The sequence below is a fragment of the Brachypodium distachyon genome, chromosome 4 (genome assembly GCF_000005505.3).
Source record: "Brachypodium distachyon strain Bd21 chromosome 4, Brachypodium_distachyon_v3.0, whole genome shotgun sequence".
Lineage (NCBI taxonomy): Eukaryota > Viridiplantae > Streptophyta > Magnoliopsida > Poales > Poaceae > Brachypodium > Brachypodium distachyon.
In genome coordinates, this window is record NC_016134.3 from 48129197 (window position 1) to 48143358 (window position 14162).

General features: G+C 42.7%; 2 protein-coding genes across 2 annotated transcripts; one reads left to right on the plus strand and one right to left on the minus strand.

Annotated features, from left to right (window-relative positions):
* Window positions 1-78: 78 nt before the first annotated feature.
* LOC100823709 (probable calcium-binding protein CML25/26) lies at window positions 79-1134 on the plus strand. Its single transcript, XM_003577112.3, has one exon. It carries the CDS (start codon window positions 249-251, stop codon window positions 759-761), a length of 513 nt encoding a protein of 170 aa, XP_003577160.1. The 5' UTR covers window positions 79-248; the 3' UTR covers window positions 762-1134.
* Window positions 1135-2091: 957 nt separating this feature from the next.
* On the minus strand, window positions 2092-12508 carry LOC100837941 (clathrin heavy chain 1). Its single transcript, XM_003579006.4, has 30 exons — window positions 12347-12508; window positions 12041-12245; window positions 10897-10985; window positions 10708-10786; window positions 10465-10592; window positions 10094-10192; window positions 9903-10011; window positions 9554-9633; window positions 9244-9471; window positions 9090-9155; window positions 8591-8707; window positions 7982-8179; window positions 7754-7870; window positions 7601-7660; window positions 7402-7488; window positions 7205-7288; window positions 6985-7119; window positions 6846-6908; window positions 6670-6774; window positions 6463-6575; window positions 6116-6368; window positions 5887-6023; window positions 5526-5804; window positions 4418-5420; window positions 3823-4308; window positions 3544-3714; window positions 3279-3464; window positions 3025-3147; window positions 2831-2941; window positions 2092-2753 (listed from the first exon to the last, which is right to left on the minus strand). Exons 1-30 carry the CDS (start codon window positions 12389-12391, stop codon window positions 2577-2579), a joined length of 5133 nt encoding a protein of 1710 aa, XP_003579054.1. The 5' UTR covers window positions 12392-12508; the 3' UTR covers window positions 2092-2576.
* Between the last annotated feature and the right edge of the window lie 1654 nt (window positions 12509-14162).

Consider the following 14162-nt stretch of genomic DNA (forward strand, 5'->3'; position numbering starts at 1 on the left):
CGTTGACACGTACTTGGAGAAGAAGCAATAAAATCTCTCCAACTCCCGCAAAAAAAAAAAGATCTCTCTGGAACCTTGTAGTTACCCCTGTACGGAGGGCGTACGGTAGTATCCCGATCCTTGCCGTATAAATAGCACGCAAAGTCAGCTGGGAATTTGGGATCAATCAGCTTCAGCTCCAACCAACATTTCTCATTCACCAGCTAGCAGAGGTTTACAGAGAAGAGGAAGCAGAGAAGAGCTTGTTAATGGCGGCAGTGGTGGCGCAGCGACAGAAGAAGCAGCAGGCATCGTCGTCGGTGTCGTTGTTCGCGGCGTTCGACAAGGACGGCGACGGCAAGGTGTCGGCGTCGGAGCTGCGGGGCTGCATGGCGGCGGCGCTGGGCGAGGACAACGTCTCCTTGGAGGAGGCAGCGGCCGCGCTGGCCGCCGCGGACGCCGACGGCGACGGGCTGCTCGACCCGGCCGAGTTCGCCAGGCTCGGCTTATTAGGCGCCGGAGCCGAGGAAGACGATGTGCTCTGCAGGCGGCGGTGCCTGAGGGAGGCCTTCGCCATGTACGCCGGCGAGAAGGCGGCGGTGATCACGCCGGCTAGCCTGGGGAGGATGCTGGGGAAGGTGCTGCCGCCGTCGTCGAGGAAGAAGGAGGAGGAGGTAATTGCGGTGGAGGAGTGCGTGGCCATGATCCGGAGGTTCGATCTCGACGGCGACGGCGTGCTCTCCTTCGAAGAGTTCGCCGTCATGATGACCGCCGATGGCTAGCTTAGCTAATTCGATCGATCAATGTGTAAATTATAAGCGGGTGTGGGGGCTAATTAATTTGTTCATTATTTGACACTTTGTTCATGTGTTTGGATCATGGATGATCCGTTGATTTTTGTGTGTTGCGCTTTGGGGTTGATTTGATGATGCTCTCGAGCCTTTGTTTTTTCTTTTTCTTTTTCTCTCTTTTTGTGGAGATCGAAAAGTGGAGGGTGGCAATGTTTGAAATCAATCAAGTCTTGGAGCTTGTTTTTAGCTAGTGTTGTGAAATGTAAGGATGTAATTTGGTTTTCCCATTTTTGAACTTTGGCAGTAAAACATAATGCACCTCACGTGGATGATGGATCTAGCAATTTTAAATGATCTTTCGTCGGTTCTGTTTCATTTTTGTTAGATCTTTTGTACCATGCTTGTTGATTCAGTATATGTTTATTGATTCAATAAAACCAGATAGTCCCAAGAGAACTTAGCTTGTTCATATCTATTTTTGAGAAATAATCAATCCAGTTCACTTAGACAGTTTCTTCTTCGTAACGTGCGAAAGTCTAAGAGAAGAAACAATTTGCCCCTGCGCACTTAGCATTTTACTTATAAGTGTAAGAAGATAATGCTGTACAAACGATGGTTTGAGAGAAAGGGCGCCTTGATGAACGAGGGTGCTTCCATCCGTGCGGCGGTGGTGCAGTCATCCATCGCCGTAGTTGACCGACGTTTTCTTGCTACCGTGATAGAACAAATGTCATTTCTAAGCAAACATATTATTAGGCCGACTAAAACAGGAAAACATTCAAGGCACATGGATTAGCAAGTTACTCACTTATGTTTTAGCTTTATCCTAAATCAATCCGACTGACTTTAATAGAAAAATCTACCGGTCTTTATAGTGTACAAAACTAGAACATCTTGTATTTAGCAATGGAGATAGCATTTACTAACAAATTGACTAATTCCAAGTAACAGGGTGAAACAGGAGGATCCTCCGCCACTTGTTTAGCCGCCATTCTCATCAGCAGCTGAATTCCCATTAGTACTAGTCTCATTCATCCTAGACAAATCCGGTTTCTTTAAGGGAGGACCTGCCGTTCGAATAAAAATTCTAGACAAATCGAAATGTATCCAGTCTAGTCGACGTTGCCTGACCCACGCGCCCACGCAATTTCCAAGCTACTCCATTTGTAGTTGCCTACCAACACCTCTATCTTCATCCATGTGAAAATGACACGGGCAGCTTCCACGAAGGCACGGCCGGTCAAAAAATAAAAGTAAAACACACATCAACACGGTCAGGAACATCAGAGCAAATTCTTATCAAAATATGACAGGATCAGGATGCAGGAAAGAAACTATAGAAACAATGGGCAGATTCAGAATAGGCTGTTTTGCAGGTACATACAAGAAACCCAAAGCACTGAACATGATGAGATGGTAGTAAACATACAGAGGCAGTATTTTGTGTTTGTGTTTTATGGCTGGCTGCCAACACCAACGCTGACTTGACTGACGAAGTGTACAATGCAGAATGTCTACAAACATTTTCAACACCTATACAAATGGTACCGGTCTAATCTTCTTCTTCCAACCCTGCAGCTCCCCAACTCAACTGGGCCCTAAATCATTAGTCATGCTGCCGATCCTATCCGACCGTTATAATATAGAGATTTCGCTCGCCAAAATTGTCCTGGTACCAAAAGAATATTAACTGGAGCAAACAATGACGCGGATCTACATCTTTCAAAGATGCCTCTAGATCCTCTGGGTGAACTGAAATATTTGACATCATCTATACTCTTCAAAAGCGATGACAGGAAGATATGCTCAGTAGCTTCCCATTGGAGGCATCCCGTATGCTGGCATCGGACCAGGACCCATCGGTGGCATGCCCATTCCGCCCATTGGAGGCGGCATGCCCATTCCACCCATCGGAGGCATGCCCATCCCTCCCATACCAGGTGGAGCGGGCAAGGCGAGAGGGAGCAACTGGGCATACATGTTCTGCTCAACAGAATACAGACTTGTTAAGCATCAGAAATAATAGGTCATTGAACCAAAAGAAAGACGCTTTAGATTACCTGCTGTGCAACTACTTCCTTCTCTTCTTGCTCTTTAGCTTTTTCTTCCTTCTGCGATTCAATCCTGTCCTTCACTAAATCATCTACCTTGCTAGTGTACTCACGGATGAACTGCATGCACATCAAGAGAGTTATTATAGCAAATTGTGCATAAAATCAACATTTTTCAGACATTCATATGGAAATATACATACCTGTAACAGATAAGGGAAAGCAAAGTCCAGCATGTTATTCGTCCATGCAAGCTCAAGAGCAACATCTGCACGAATCAAGTCGTAGCAAATGAAGAGGCAAGAAGCAAAACATTCCTTCTTTCCCTGCAACAAAATCGGAGCTCCTTAGTGATAATTAACGCAATACAGCCTACAGTTTTTTTATGGAGCAACCAGAACAAGAAAAGCATAACTCAATTCACAGAGAATTCAAACAGGACGAGTTGTACACAAACCTGCTCGATAAAATAGACAAGCAAATCCTCTGAGAGCTCACGATCACCAGATTGTGAGCATGTCTCCATGCAATCCTTGTACATGTTATCCTTCTTTGACAGGGCAATAGATTGCTTCCATCTGCCCGCCTTCTTGTATATGTAGGAAGCAATCCTCCTCATCTCGAGCAATTCATGCTTCTCAAGCTGATAAAGAATTGCAGGCACTAGTTATAAAGACAGTAACAACGTCAACAAGCATTACACATTCGTCTAGTCCTTTTACCTTCTGGGCAAGACCTATCTGGTCAAAGTTATCATGCATATCAACAGATTCACGGAGCCTCTCATAGTCCTCCTCTTCGACATACAGTTCATTCAAAGCTTCATTGACAGCAGATACATTGTTGCTCTGAACTGCAACCATGTACGGTTTCACAAGATGCAACTGACCAGCCTGTATAAAGAATAACACAACAGTTCAAAAATTCAGCATGGCACATATAAAACTGGGCGCCAACAGAAGACATTTTCCATCTAAGACTAAAATCCAATAGATACAAACCTTGCGCATTATATCAACAACTCTTGTATGATCCAAACGAAGTGCAAGCACGTTGAGAAGATCATTGATGAGATCAGGGTGTTCTTGCAAATAGAAGTGCACTGCCTTGTAATATATCTCGACATTTGCAACCTTGACACAAACATCCTTGAATTGCATATGATCCCATGCATCTGGAGAATGGTTCATGATAGTGGTGGCAGCATTGTCAAACTCGTCATATTGTATGTATAGGTATGTGAGCTCTTTCCAGTGCTGTTGTTCATCACAAGCACGGATAAGCTTAGGAATGTTGAGACGTGTTGAGAAGAGTTTGATGTGTTCCATGAGCTTCTCAGGGCGATATCTAGCATACAGAACTCCCAATTCTGTAAAGATGCCCATGTGAGCTCGTTCAAGTCCAAGACCACTCTCCATGAGGGAAATAAGTTCATGGAAACATCCTCTGTTCTGGTAGTATTCACTCACTTCTTCCAAGTCATCGACCTAAACAAAAAAAGGCATGTGAGAAAGGACGATATGAAAAGGGGTCCTTGGGAAGGAATATATACCGGTCATATGCCGTGGCTTCAAAAGGATGAAGCCGTTTATATACCTGAACTATAATATTGAGACCACAGATTTGCGCTAGACGGAACTCCTCAGCATCAACACAAGCAAAGCAGACCTCCTTCCATGTTTTAGCGCTGTTAGCCTTACGAGCAGCATCTACAGCACTTTGGAATTGCTTCAGCTTTACCAAGGTGACAGCCAGCTTAGCCCAGTTCGAGATGAAGGCATAGATAATCTTTGCAGCTTCATAAAGTTCTTCGTCGTACAGACGATCACCGACATTTTGGAGATTGGCAACATTTGGCATAAGAATAAACTCTTCGATGTCACTGAGCCTATCAGTTTTAGCATATGCAAAGATGAGTTCACCATCAACTTTGGGCTCCCTTGACTTTTGCCTTACCATCAGCAAGTACTTCACTAAATCATCATATACATTGGCTTCCTCAGCAGCACGGATGACATCAAGGAAATGTGCCGCGTCGTCTGCACGAATAAAGGACTCAATCGCTTCACTGACTAGACCTTCACGCAACTGGGCCTTGGCAACCTGGCTCCAAACAGCATCCTCTTCAACACGGAATGCAAACTCTTCCGCTCTTTCAATGCTTTGGATGTTATCCAACAGAACATTGACAGCCTGCACATTTAAATTGAACTTCTTGAATATGGAAAAAGCCTCCTCGTAGAGTTGTGCTTCTACAGCTACTTCTCCAACAGCAGGACCATCAAAGTTGTCCAATCTGTTAACATAATCCATGACCCTGGACGAGTCCGCCTTGATGGCTGTCAAGATGAGCAGATTCTGAAGATTGAAGTTTCCGCTGAACGCAGAATTCTGAAGGACAATCTTTTCAAGAAGTTCGATCAGTTCATGAGGAAGGTCGGCTGTCATGAAAGCCTTAACGGCAGCAGAAACTTGCTCAGGACTCTTGCTTTCGGGCAATGCAGTAGAAACCACTTGGTCAATGAACTGCCTTCTATATTCATTTTCAGGCTGTAGAACTTTGTCCCAAAGATCGCCATCCATTCTTTCAACTACATACCTGATAATTCAAATCATGTGATTTCAACATGTAAGCAGAAACCCAATGAATATAGAGATTCAGAATAATGACATGGCATCACAAGGACAAAAACAATTTACATACCTAGCTTGCAGCTTGAACAGGGAGTTCTTGTTGGTAACATTGATGAGTTCTTCATCACACTGTCCACGTCTGTAAGCAACAACAGCAAGTGTAGGATCCCGCTTTTCACAGTATTTACCAACCACACGAGAGTCGTAGAATGGGTTGGTAGTAAGGAAATGCTCAGGGTTGTTGTTGCTGTCAATAATAATTTTCCCAAGTGCATTGTGGACATGCACATCTTGGCTACCCTCGCTCACCAAGTGCTCCAAGAATTGTGTCAGCAACCGTAGGCGGTTCCTGATTACAATTTCAAACAATAAGACTAAAAGAAAAGGATTCATCAACAAGTGGCTCGACAGGATAAGAGCTAGAACCAAACCTCTTCTCGCATTCATCAACAAGTGGCTCGACAGGAAGGAGAGAGCGAACAGACAAAATCAAACCCTTAATGAAATCTTCCGGGCACTCATCATCAAGTAGCTGTCCCACAACCAACGGAGCATTTCCAGGGTTCACCTATAAACCAGAGAGAAAGCAATAACCATTTATATACTCAACATATTGGAAGAATGGAACTCAAATAACACTAAATTCAGAGAGTTACATACTTTCTGTACATAGCCTTCGATATACCGGAGCATATTATTTGTGTACAGATAGTGAGTAAGATCAGGAACAAAACCAAAGCGGTCGCAAACATTAATCAGTGGACGGGCGTCAGGCAGTTTTGCTTCCATCAAAAAGTTCTTTGTCTTCTCAGCATCGTAAAAGTTGGACTCTCTGGTGACACGCTCAACCTCTTTAATTTGTCCAGTCCTTGCAGCTGATTCTATGTATTTGAAATGGATGTCTGGATCCTCACTGTTTGCATGTGATGAAATTGAAGATTAAGGTATGTCACACTAAGAAAAAGATAATTGAAAAATATCAAGTTATCAGCATCAGGAGTAAGTACCTGGAGCTTAAATAGGATCCTAGGAAGAAGTAGAGGCCCTCATATGATTTAAATTGCTCAAATAGTTTTATGCAAGCGTCAACCCCAAGCTGCTCAGAGTATTCTTTGGCAGCCTGCAGACATGTCACGGATTTTCTGATAACTAGAACTAAATGGAAAACTGGAGCGACAAGAAGGAATAGTTAAAAGGAAACAGCGAAGGATTACCTGCACAACAATTTGAAGATTTCCTCTCAGATTGACCAGTAGGAGGTCCTTCATGCATTCTAATGCCCATTCTTTAGAAAGAGTTCCAAAGAACTCAACAAGTGCCTGTGCAAGAAAGTTGTTAATGGACTGGACAAAAATAGACTGATGGCCAATCATAACTGAAGAGAACAAACCTGTGGCTCAATAGCATGGGTATTCACGATGACACGCTTAATATCAGGTAATTCTGCGTAGTGCTGCATCACAATATAAGAATGATTAAACAGAGAGCCAAAGATAATACGCCAACCAAAACCATGCAAATATACTGACCTGAAGGGCCCGCAAGTACAAGCCAGCCTTTTCACACAGTTGAGCAATGCGAGGGCGATCATAATGACTGAACATGCCATTAGCAAGGATGGCATCAGCAACATTTGGGTAAGTCACCAAGTTGATCTCCAAAACCTATAATGGATTCAAAAGAAGCCGCTTAGTAACAAAACACGTAGGTAACCATCTATATTCAAAGGAAAACAAACTAAGTGCTAACCTTGGTCTGAAGAAAAGCATGCTCTGGCAAGTTTGGCTTCAGAACATCCAGTAGAAAAGCAGTTGCCTCCCGTATCATATTTCTCTGTCAACAGAAGACACGTAAGGCAAACATACAGCTAAATTTCATTGTAAAAAGGGCAAACAGAATATTAAAAATCCACAAATAATAAGCATTGGTATGAACAGAAAAGCTACCTGAAGGAAGAGATCAGTTATGGTATTATAGTCTAGTGGACAACCCCCCTCCATTTGTGACATCATGAGAGCAAAGTTGACAGCTCCCTGATCACAAAAGGATATATATTTAGGCAAGCATTTATGGAGATCAAAGAACCCCACAACCAAGTACCAACTGGTCCGCACACGGCTCAGGTTTTCTTAAACAGGCTATTACCTGTGGATCCGTGCGCAATATGGTCTGGAGTAGGAAGAGGTAATCAGGCGTGTATCCAACCTGCATAGAAGAAGTGTTAGGTCAACAGTTAATGTCAAAGCTGAACTCAGGTAACAGCTGAAAACAAGAATTAACAGTGCGAAAGAAACATACCTGCTTTGAGTATATAAGGATCTTGTCGAACTCCCTCCTTTCAGCAAAAGCAGCAACAACTTTAGGGGTTGCCCTAGCCTTTATGTATATTTTCAGTGCAAGATCATTGTCAACCGTCTACAATAATGAACCATAGAGTGAGCATTCCAGAGTCCAGACACACAAAACCTAAATTTATGGAGGCGTAATAAAATTTATGCAATCAAGAAACTGCAACTCCCATTTTACCTTGACAAGATCTCCTAGCTCTTCACTGCACTCCAACTTGTCTTCCGCCAACCAATTTTCCAAAAGGTTCTTCTTGTTCTGATTGACAACGAGTCGAGATAACTCAAGTGATTCGTACGCGTTGAGCTTCCCTTTCGTAAGTAATGTGCCAAAGTACTGCAAGAGTGGAGGTGTTTGCCCAGCTTGAACAGGAACACTCTGCAATTGAAGCACACAAATGGCGAATCAGCCAAGCAGAAGAACCTAACATTAAGCAGATTAACTATGTGCATGTATACAAAATAAAGATGAGATACTTGTATTTCTTTTAACAAATAATACTTGCGAATAAAGAATGGCAAGTAAACACTTTAAGAAGAGACTAACTGCATATGTACAAAGAAGATGGCACTTCTTGTTTTTGATATATTCCAGCACAGTAATCACTTTACTGAAAATTTATAGGGTACGAGCTAGAATGATCACTTAAGACAGAATAACAAGCACACTCTTTTAAGTCTTGCAGTAATGGCTGCCTCATTAAGAAAGTAGAAGGTGGCGACCCGAGATATGAAAAGGAGGTGAATAAGAGCATTGACAGCTTCATAAGCAACATCAAGTGAAAGTGACCTGGAATTTTGCAACAGTCTCAGGAGTTCTCAGAATACCCTGAGGAGATTCTGCAGCCAGCTCCGCTGCTTCCTTGTATTTTGTTTGTGCGAACAGCTCCTGAAATCTTTGCACAACCTGCAATTCAGAGCATCGACAGTTAGTCTCCAGACATCCAAATGATATTGGAAAATATGATTAAACAATGTCTTAAATTCTACGGCCAATATGAGCTTAACATTTGCATGACTGCAAGGGTAAAGGTGCATGTGCATGTGGCGTTTGTGAACCAATAAAATACCAACAGATCAAGTAATGTGCACCCCAGTGCCAGGAATCTTGGCCCAAGCAATAAGTGTTCCAGCACCACGTTGAAAAACAAATGGGTTACTACAACAACGAACTACTCAATAACAAAAGCATACAAATTAACAACTTAACAAGCATAGATAAAAAGAGTAGGAAACTTATGCAAATGTAAAACCATCATCCATGAAAGCAGACGAGTTATGGGGTTTACCAGATTCTCTGCCCCGGGAAGATTGGCTCTTTTGGCAAGATTGACAGCTAACTCCAGGTTGTTTAACTGCATAAAGTGAAATGTATAAAGACTTCAAAAGGATTACCTAACAAATGCAAGAGCCAGGGAAACAAAAGAGACCAGGATATCATACCTGACCACTGACAAAAGGCACAACGGTTGCATCATTAACTGTTGCGTGCAAAACCTGCCCACGTCTGTTGATGGCATAAAATCCACCAGTTGTAGAAGACTCTGCCGTCAAGAATATGGGATCGGGACTGATTCTATTTCTATAAACTGCTGCAGCAGTTTCTAAGTCGTAAACAAACAAAAGCCCAAGTTTCGTAATTACATAGACAAGACCATACTTTTGAGAGATCTGCAAGCAAAATAGGGTCAAAAAGATTAGATCAGTCCGGAATCTAACAAGGTATACCTCCTTTGTGGACTTGAAACATTACCTGCATGGCTACAGGAAAATCATCCTGGAAATCTGGTGGGAAGAAGAGATCGGCTTGTTTCTTGGAAAAGCCAGGCTTCCCTGCAAAAAAGATTCAACAAAAAAATAAGAACATGGGAGTGGATATAAACAAAATAAAGTTACACTTTAAACGACAGTGCAAGACACTTGGGGAAAAGGGTAGCCTACGAGGAAAATACAGGGTAAAATGTACAAAACAATTTGTCAATGGTTACATCACCATGTGGTGGATAAAGACTTTTGTTGTGTTCACAAAATGGCTGCTCTACTAAAAAGTTGCATGAAAACATAATAGCCAAAACTGGAACTTAAGCATTCTAAATGCACACCTGGCTGGGCACCTAGTTCAATAATATGTAACTTAGAAGTAATCTGTCCAGCATTTGATGACTTTGAAGCAAAACAGATGAGGGTTGATGGGTTCTCATTGCCAGCAACCTGGAGAGGCAAAACCAAGCACAGTTGTTGAACAATAGAAATTAAACAATAATAGAGGCAGCACCAAATAACGGAACAGTACCTTGAATGTTGCAAAAGAAGCTGCATGAGCTTCAAGTGCTTGGCTACGCTGCTGATCCACAGAAAAAAGTTGCATATTTCCCTTCACCAGCTGCGGCCTCTGGTAGGTGAAAAAGATTGTTCCTCAATATGCGAAATATGACAAATTAGTGCCTACAACTTAGCAACTTCTGTGGTAGCTCGCCACAGTAGATTGCTTAGAATTGTGCAAAAGTACAAGGTAAATCCTTAAACATCAAGAGTTGCCAAAATCATCATAAACATAGCAGTTGACGCCAAGTGAACTTTGGTCTTCATACTGTGTTGAATGATGAAGACAGCGGTGCACAATGTTGTGATGATACATAATAAGAACGTCTGTTATGAGCTTACCTCTGGAGCACCAGGTGCGATTCCAATAAGCACGAGCCACTTCTCTGCTGGATCACAACGATAGTTGATAATCTGATTATTGGCCAGATTAGCTGTCCTATCGAACATCTTAGTGGGTTCAGAATCTCCTGCATTCCAACAAAAGCAAACAACATTTTGTTAGTTTTGTAGACATAGCAGCCAAATCACTGAAAGCTGGAAGTACTATTTAAACAGATAACAACTGTGATTTGTCAGAGTAACCTTCAATTGACCAGTGATAAACTGATGTTTGTGTTACCAAACCCAACAACTTAGGGGTAATCCATTTCCAGAACACAACCTGCAATCACAGAAAAGAAGATACATATAAGATAATACCTCAAGTAATATTATAGATTATCATTTAAACAAAAGGAGCAAGAATACTCAGAAAGATTTCGAAATATTTACCTGTTCAGGCATCTGGTGTGACTTAACTTTCGTTTTTGCCTCAATATTAAAGATTTGCAGGTGATCCTGTGTCGTTCCAGCTATTTGAGCTGTAAAATTCAGTGAAAATTTAGTGTTTCTATTTGTGAAACAAAGAATTGCATAGATCGAAGTGCACAGGTGGTACTGTTTAATTTTAAATATGCAGTTTCATAAAGAAGAATCAAGGCATATGTAGAAGCCAGTAATATCAACTTTACAGTTTCAAATTAGAAAAGTATGGTTCTGGGAGAACAGCTTCTTGCCGCTATTGCTTTCTATTTGTGAGGAAGCATGAAATGTAGAAAAGCGTCATTAATGAATGAACTCGCCAATTGGGTATGACATGCTACGCACTACAACAAATAACTTCAGTTCTAAGATCAGGTTCTTCCCCATCACAACTAACTAGCGAAAACAAAGAGGAAATGGAATAAGGGAGCATTTTCGTCAAAGCAATGTTCGTGAATAAGTCATCAATTCAATGAGAAAGGCAGCATATAATGACTCGGTAAGTTTAGGTATTAACATTTATGGTCCCTATCCAAGGGTCCAAGCAAGGATCAACTAAAAGGGAATCCAAGTCATGGTCGTGTGGTAACAGTACCACCAAACTAGATTCCATGATAGTCCTAGTCACTTGAGAGACACTGAAACTCTGGTCTCGGTGCATAACAAACAAGCAGCTATCACACACTTTTGAAGTGTACCGTATCAGTAGACATCAGCACGGTTCGATCACCTTCCACCAGAGCATTTACTATTGTTTAAAATTCTAGACTGCATGTGTACTCATCAAAATTCAACCTGAATTTACGGGTATCAGATCACCAAGCAATCGATCTCTCCTCGGCACAATAGCAATCCGCTACTAACGCACTGTGCTACCCCTCTAAACTAGCAGATCCAACGCTGAAACCTGATACACCAGTCACCCAAACTCAACCAGCCACTGGGCCATTTTCCGCAGAACACTGAGGAGCTACGAGCTGCCCGGAATTGTGTTAGATCTCTATGACGGGACGTGGCGGGGGCGGATAGGGGCGGAGATCTAGTAGTAGTAGTAGTAGTAGTAGTAGTAGTAGTAGTAGTAGTAGTAGTAGTACTGGCAAGTATGTATGTATACCTTTGAGGGCGAGGATCCTGGTGTTTGGGTTCATGAGCGCGGAGTCGGCGGTGATGGGCCTGCGGAGCGGCTGGCTGGGCATGGCCATGTCGACGATGACGACGCTGTTCTGCGGCGAGGTCTCCCGCACGCAGATGTAGCGGTCCGACTCCATGGTGACGTGCGTGAATGTGACGAACTGCGGCGCGATCCCCAGGCTCGTCAGCTGCAGCAGCAAAGCAAAGCAGCAGTCAGTCGGTCAGTCGTCGGAGATCTGATCTGGATTCTGGCGATCGAGAGAGAGAGAAGAGTGTGCGGGGGGGTTACCGTGAGGGCCTCGCGCATGGCGATGGGCGCGTTGGCCGCCGCCATGGCGGCAGACGGCGACGGTGGAGGTCGGGGGTCGGGGGTGGCCTCTCGCTCCGGCCGGTGGGAGCGAGAGAGGCTAGGCAGAAATGAGATCTGGAGGAGGAAGAAGAGGAGAAGCGAATTTTTAGAAGTGGGTCTTCTCGTCTTTCTCTCTTTTTCTCTCTGGTGCGCGTCGTACTGTCGTGTTGGAAATCCCTTTTTGCTCACAAGCCCTCCCGGATCTCTCTAATTACATATACACACTTCTTCTTCTTTTTAATTATTTTTTTGAATTTAAATACACGCACATCTAAAGAGAGGTTCATTTAATCGTTTCAAACCTTCTTTTTTTCTTTTTTTTCCTTTTTAGCCATCTCATCTGTCGTGATGATCGAACAGTTTCAACGAGGAGGAGGGAGGGATCGTGTTGTTGGTTACAAATTAAGGTCTTTGGGTTATTTTGGTCGGCGTTAAGAAGGTTCGTGGTTCACGCGTTGGCTCGGTATGAAGTAAGGGCGGCATTAAATCGTAGTATATATGGACGTATGCCAGAGCCGGTATGGAAGCGGTGGTCCAGGATGGAAACATGTTGATCTAGTAGACCAATCGTCGGTCTTTTTTTTTCTCTTCAAGATCATGTATAAGGTGTCGGAAAAAAAGGAAACCATGTGCAAAGTTGTTCAGGAATGATTTGTGTCCTTCACACCATGTGAACCGATTTTTTGTTTTACGTTGGTTGTCTGGTGTCTATTTATTTGCCAATGTCTCAGCACCGGTAACTACATTTCGTCGTCGTTCTCATTGTTGGATTTCAAACATCCTCATTTCATCGATAATTGCCACGTCAATGGTCATGGTTTTTTCGGGTGTTACAACATCTGTGGAGATCCGCTAGAATGTCATTATATAAATTGCTCGAATGCATCTTATTCACCTCACTATACTGCCACATACATCCAAATTGCCATATATAAAAAAGTTAGGGGACACACGTTACTTCGACAAATATATTCCCCACACATTTGATCTTCCTCCCTATTGGATGTTGCTCTTCCTTTCTTTTTTTTCTGTTATCCACATATCTTCCTATCTCAACCAACGTCTCCTCCTGCACCCTGAGAATGACGAGCCTAAATGTTGCAAATGAGAAGTGAAAACAATACAAAGGAGATTTGCAGGAGGACACGAGTTTTAAAATTTATTAGTAACCGTAATACTCCAGCTCTTTTTTTGTAATAAGTAACTGCTTGTGTTATGTTCATTTTTATTTGTCTGGCTAACAATTATACGCTCGGCTGCTGCTAGGGTAGGATAAATGGATTCATATGCAAGAACTCATCAGGTGTGTGCTTCGATATACCCAATTCCAAGGGTACTCCTTTGTGAAATCACATGAAACCAAAGCTGTAGCTAATTAGACAGCAGGAGTGGAAAGGCTGTGGGCCAGCGTGGTTGTTAGCCTCTTCTAGTATCACTTAGCGCCTAAGTATAAAAGTATTACACCTAGCTAGATCTAGTAGCATTTTAAGGTGGAGCTGAGCTAGCTAACCTCATGTGAGCTAGCCCTGGATATGAGCTGGAAAGAAACATGCATATATTCTAGTTTCCACTGGTGCATATCTATTCAATTTTTTTTATATGGTGCGTGTATGTAGGATAGGAAGACAGTGCATTGTGTTTTTTGGAGACGAATTTCGGAAGCTCGTTCCAGTCAATTAATTAACAGCTTGCATGAACTGCACCTATTGGTGAAAATGAGCTATATAATGCTTGGAATTATACGTGTGCATGCCTG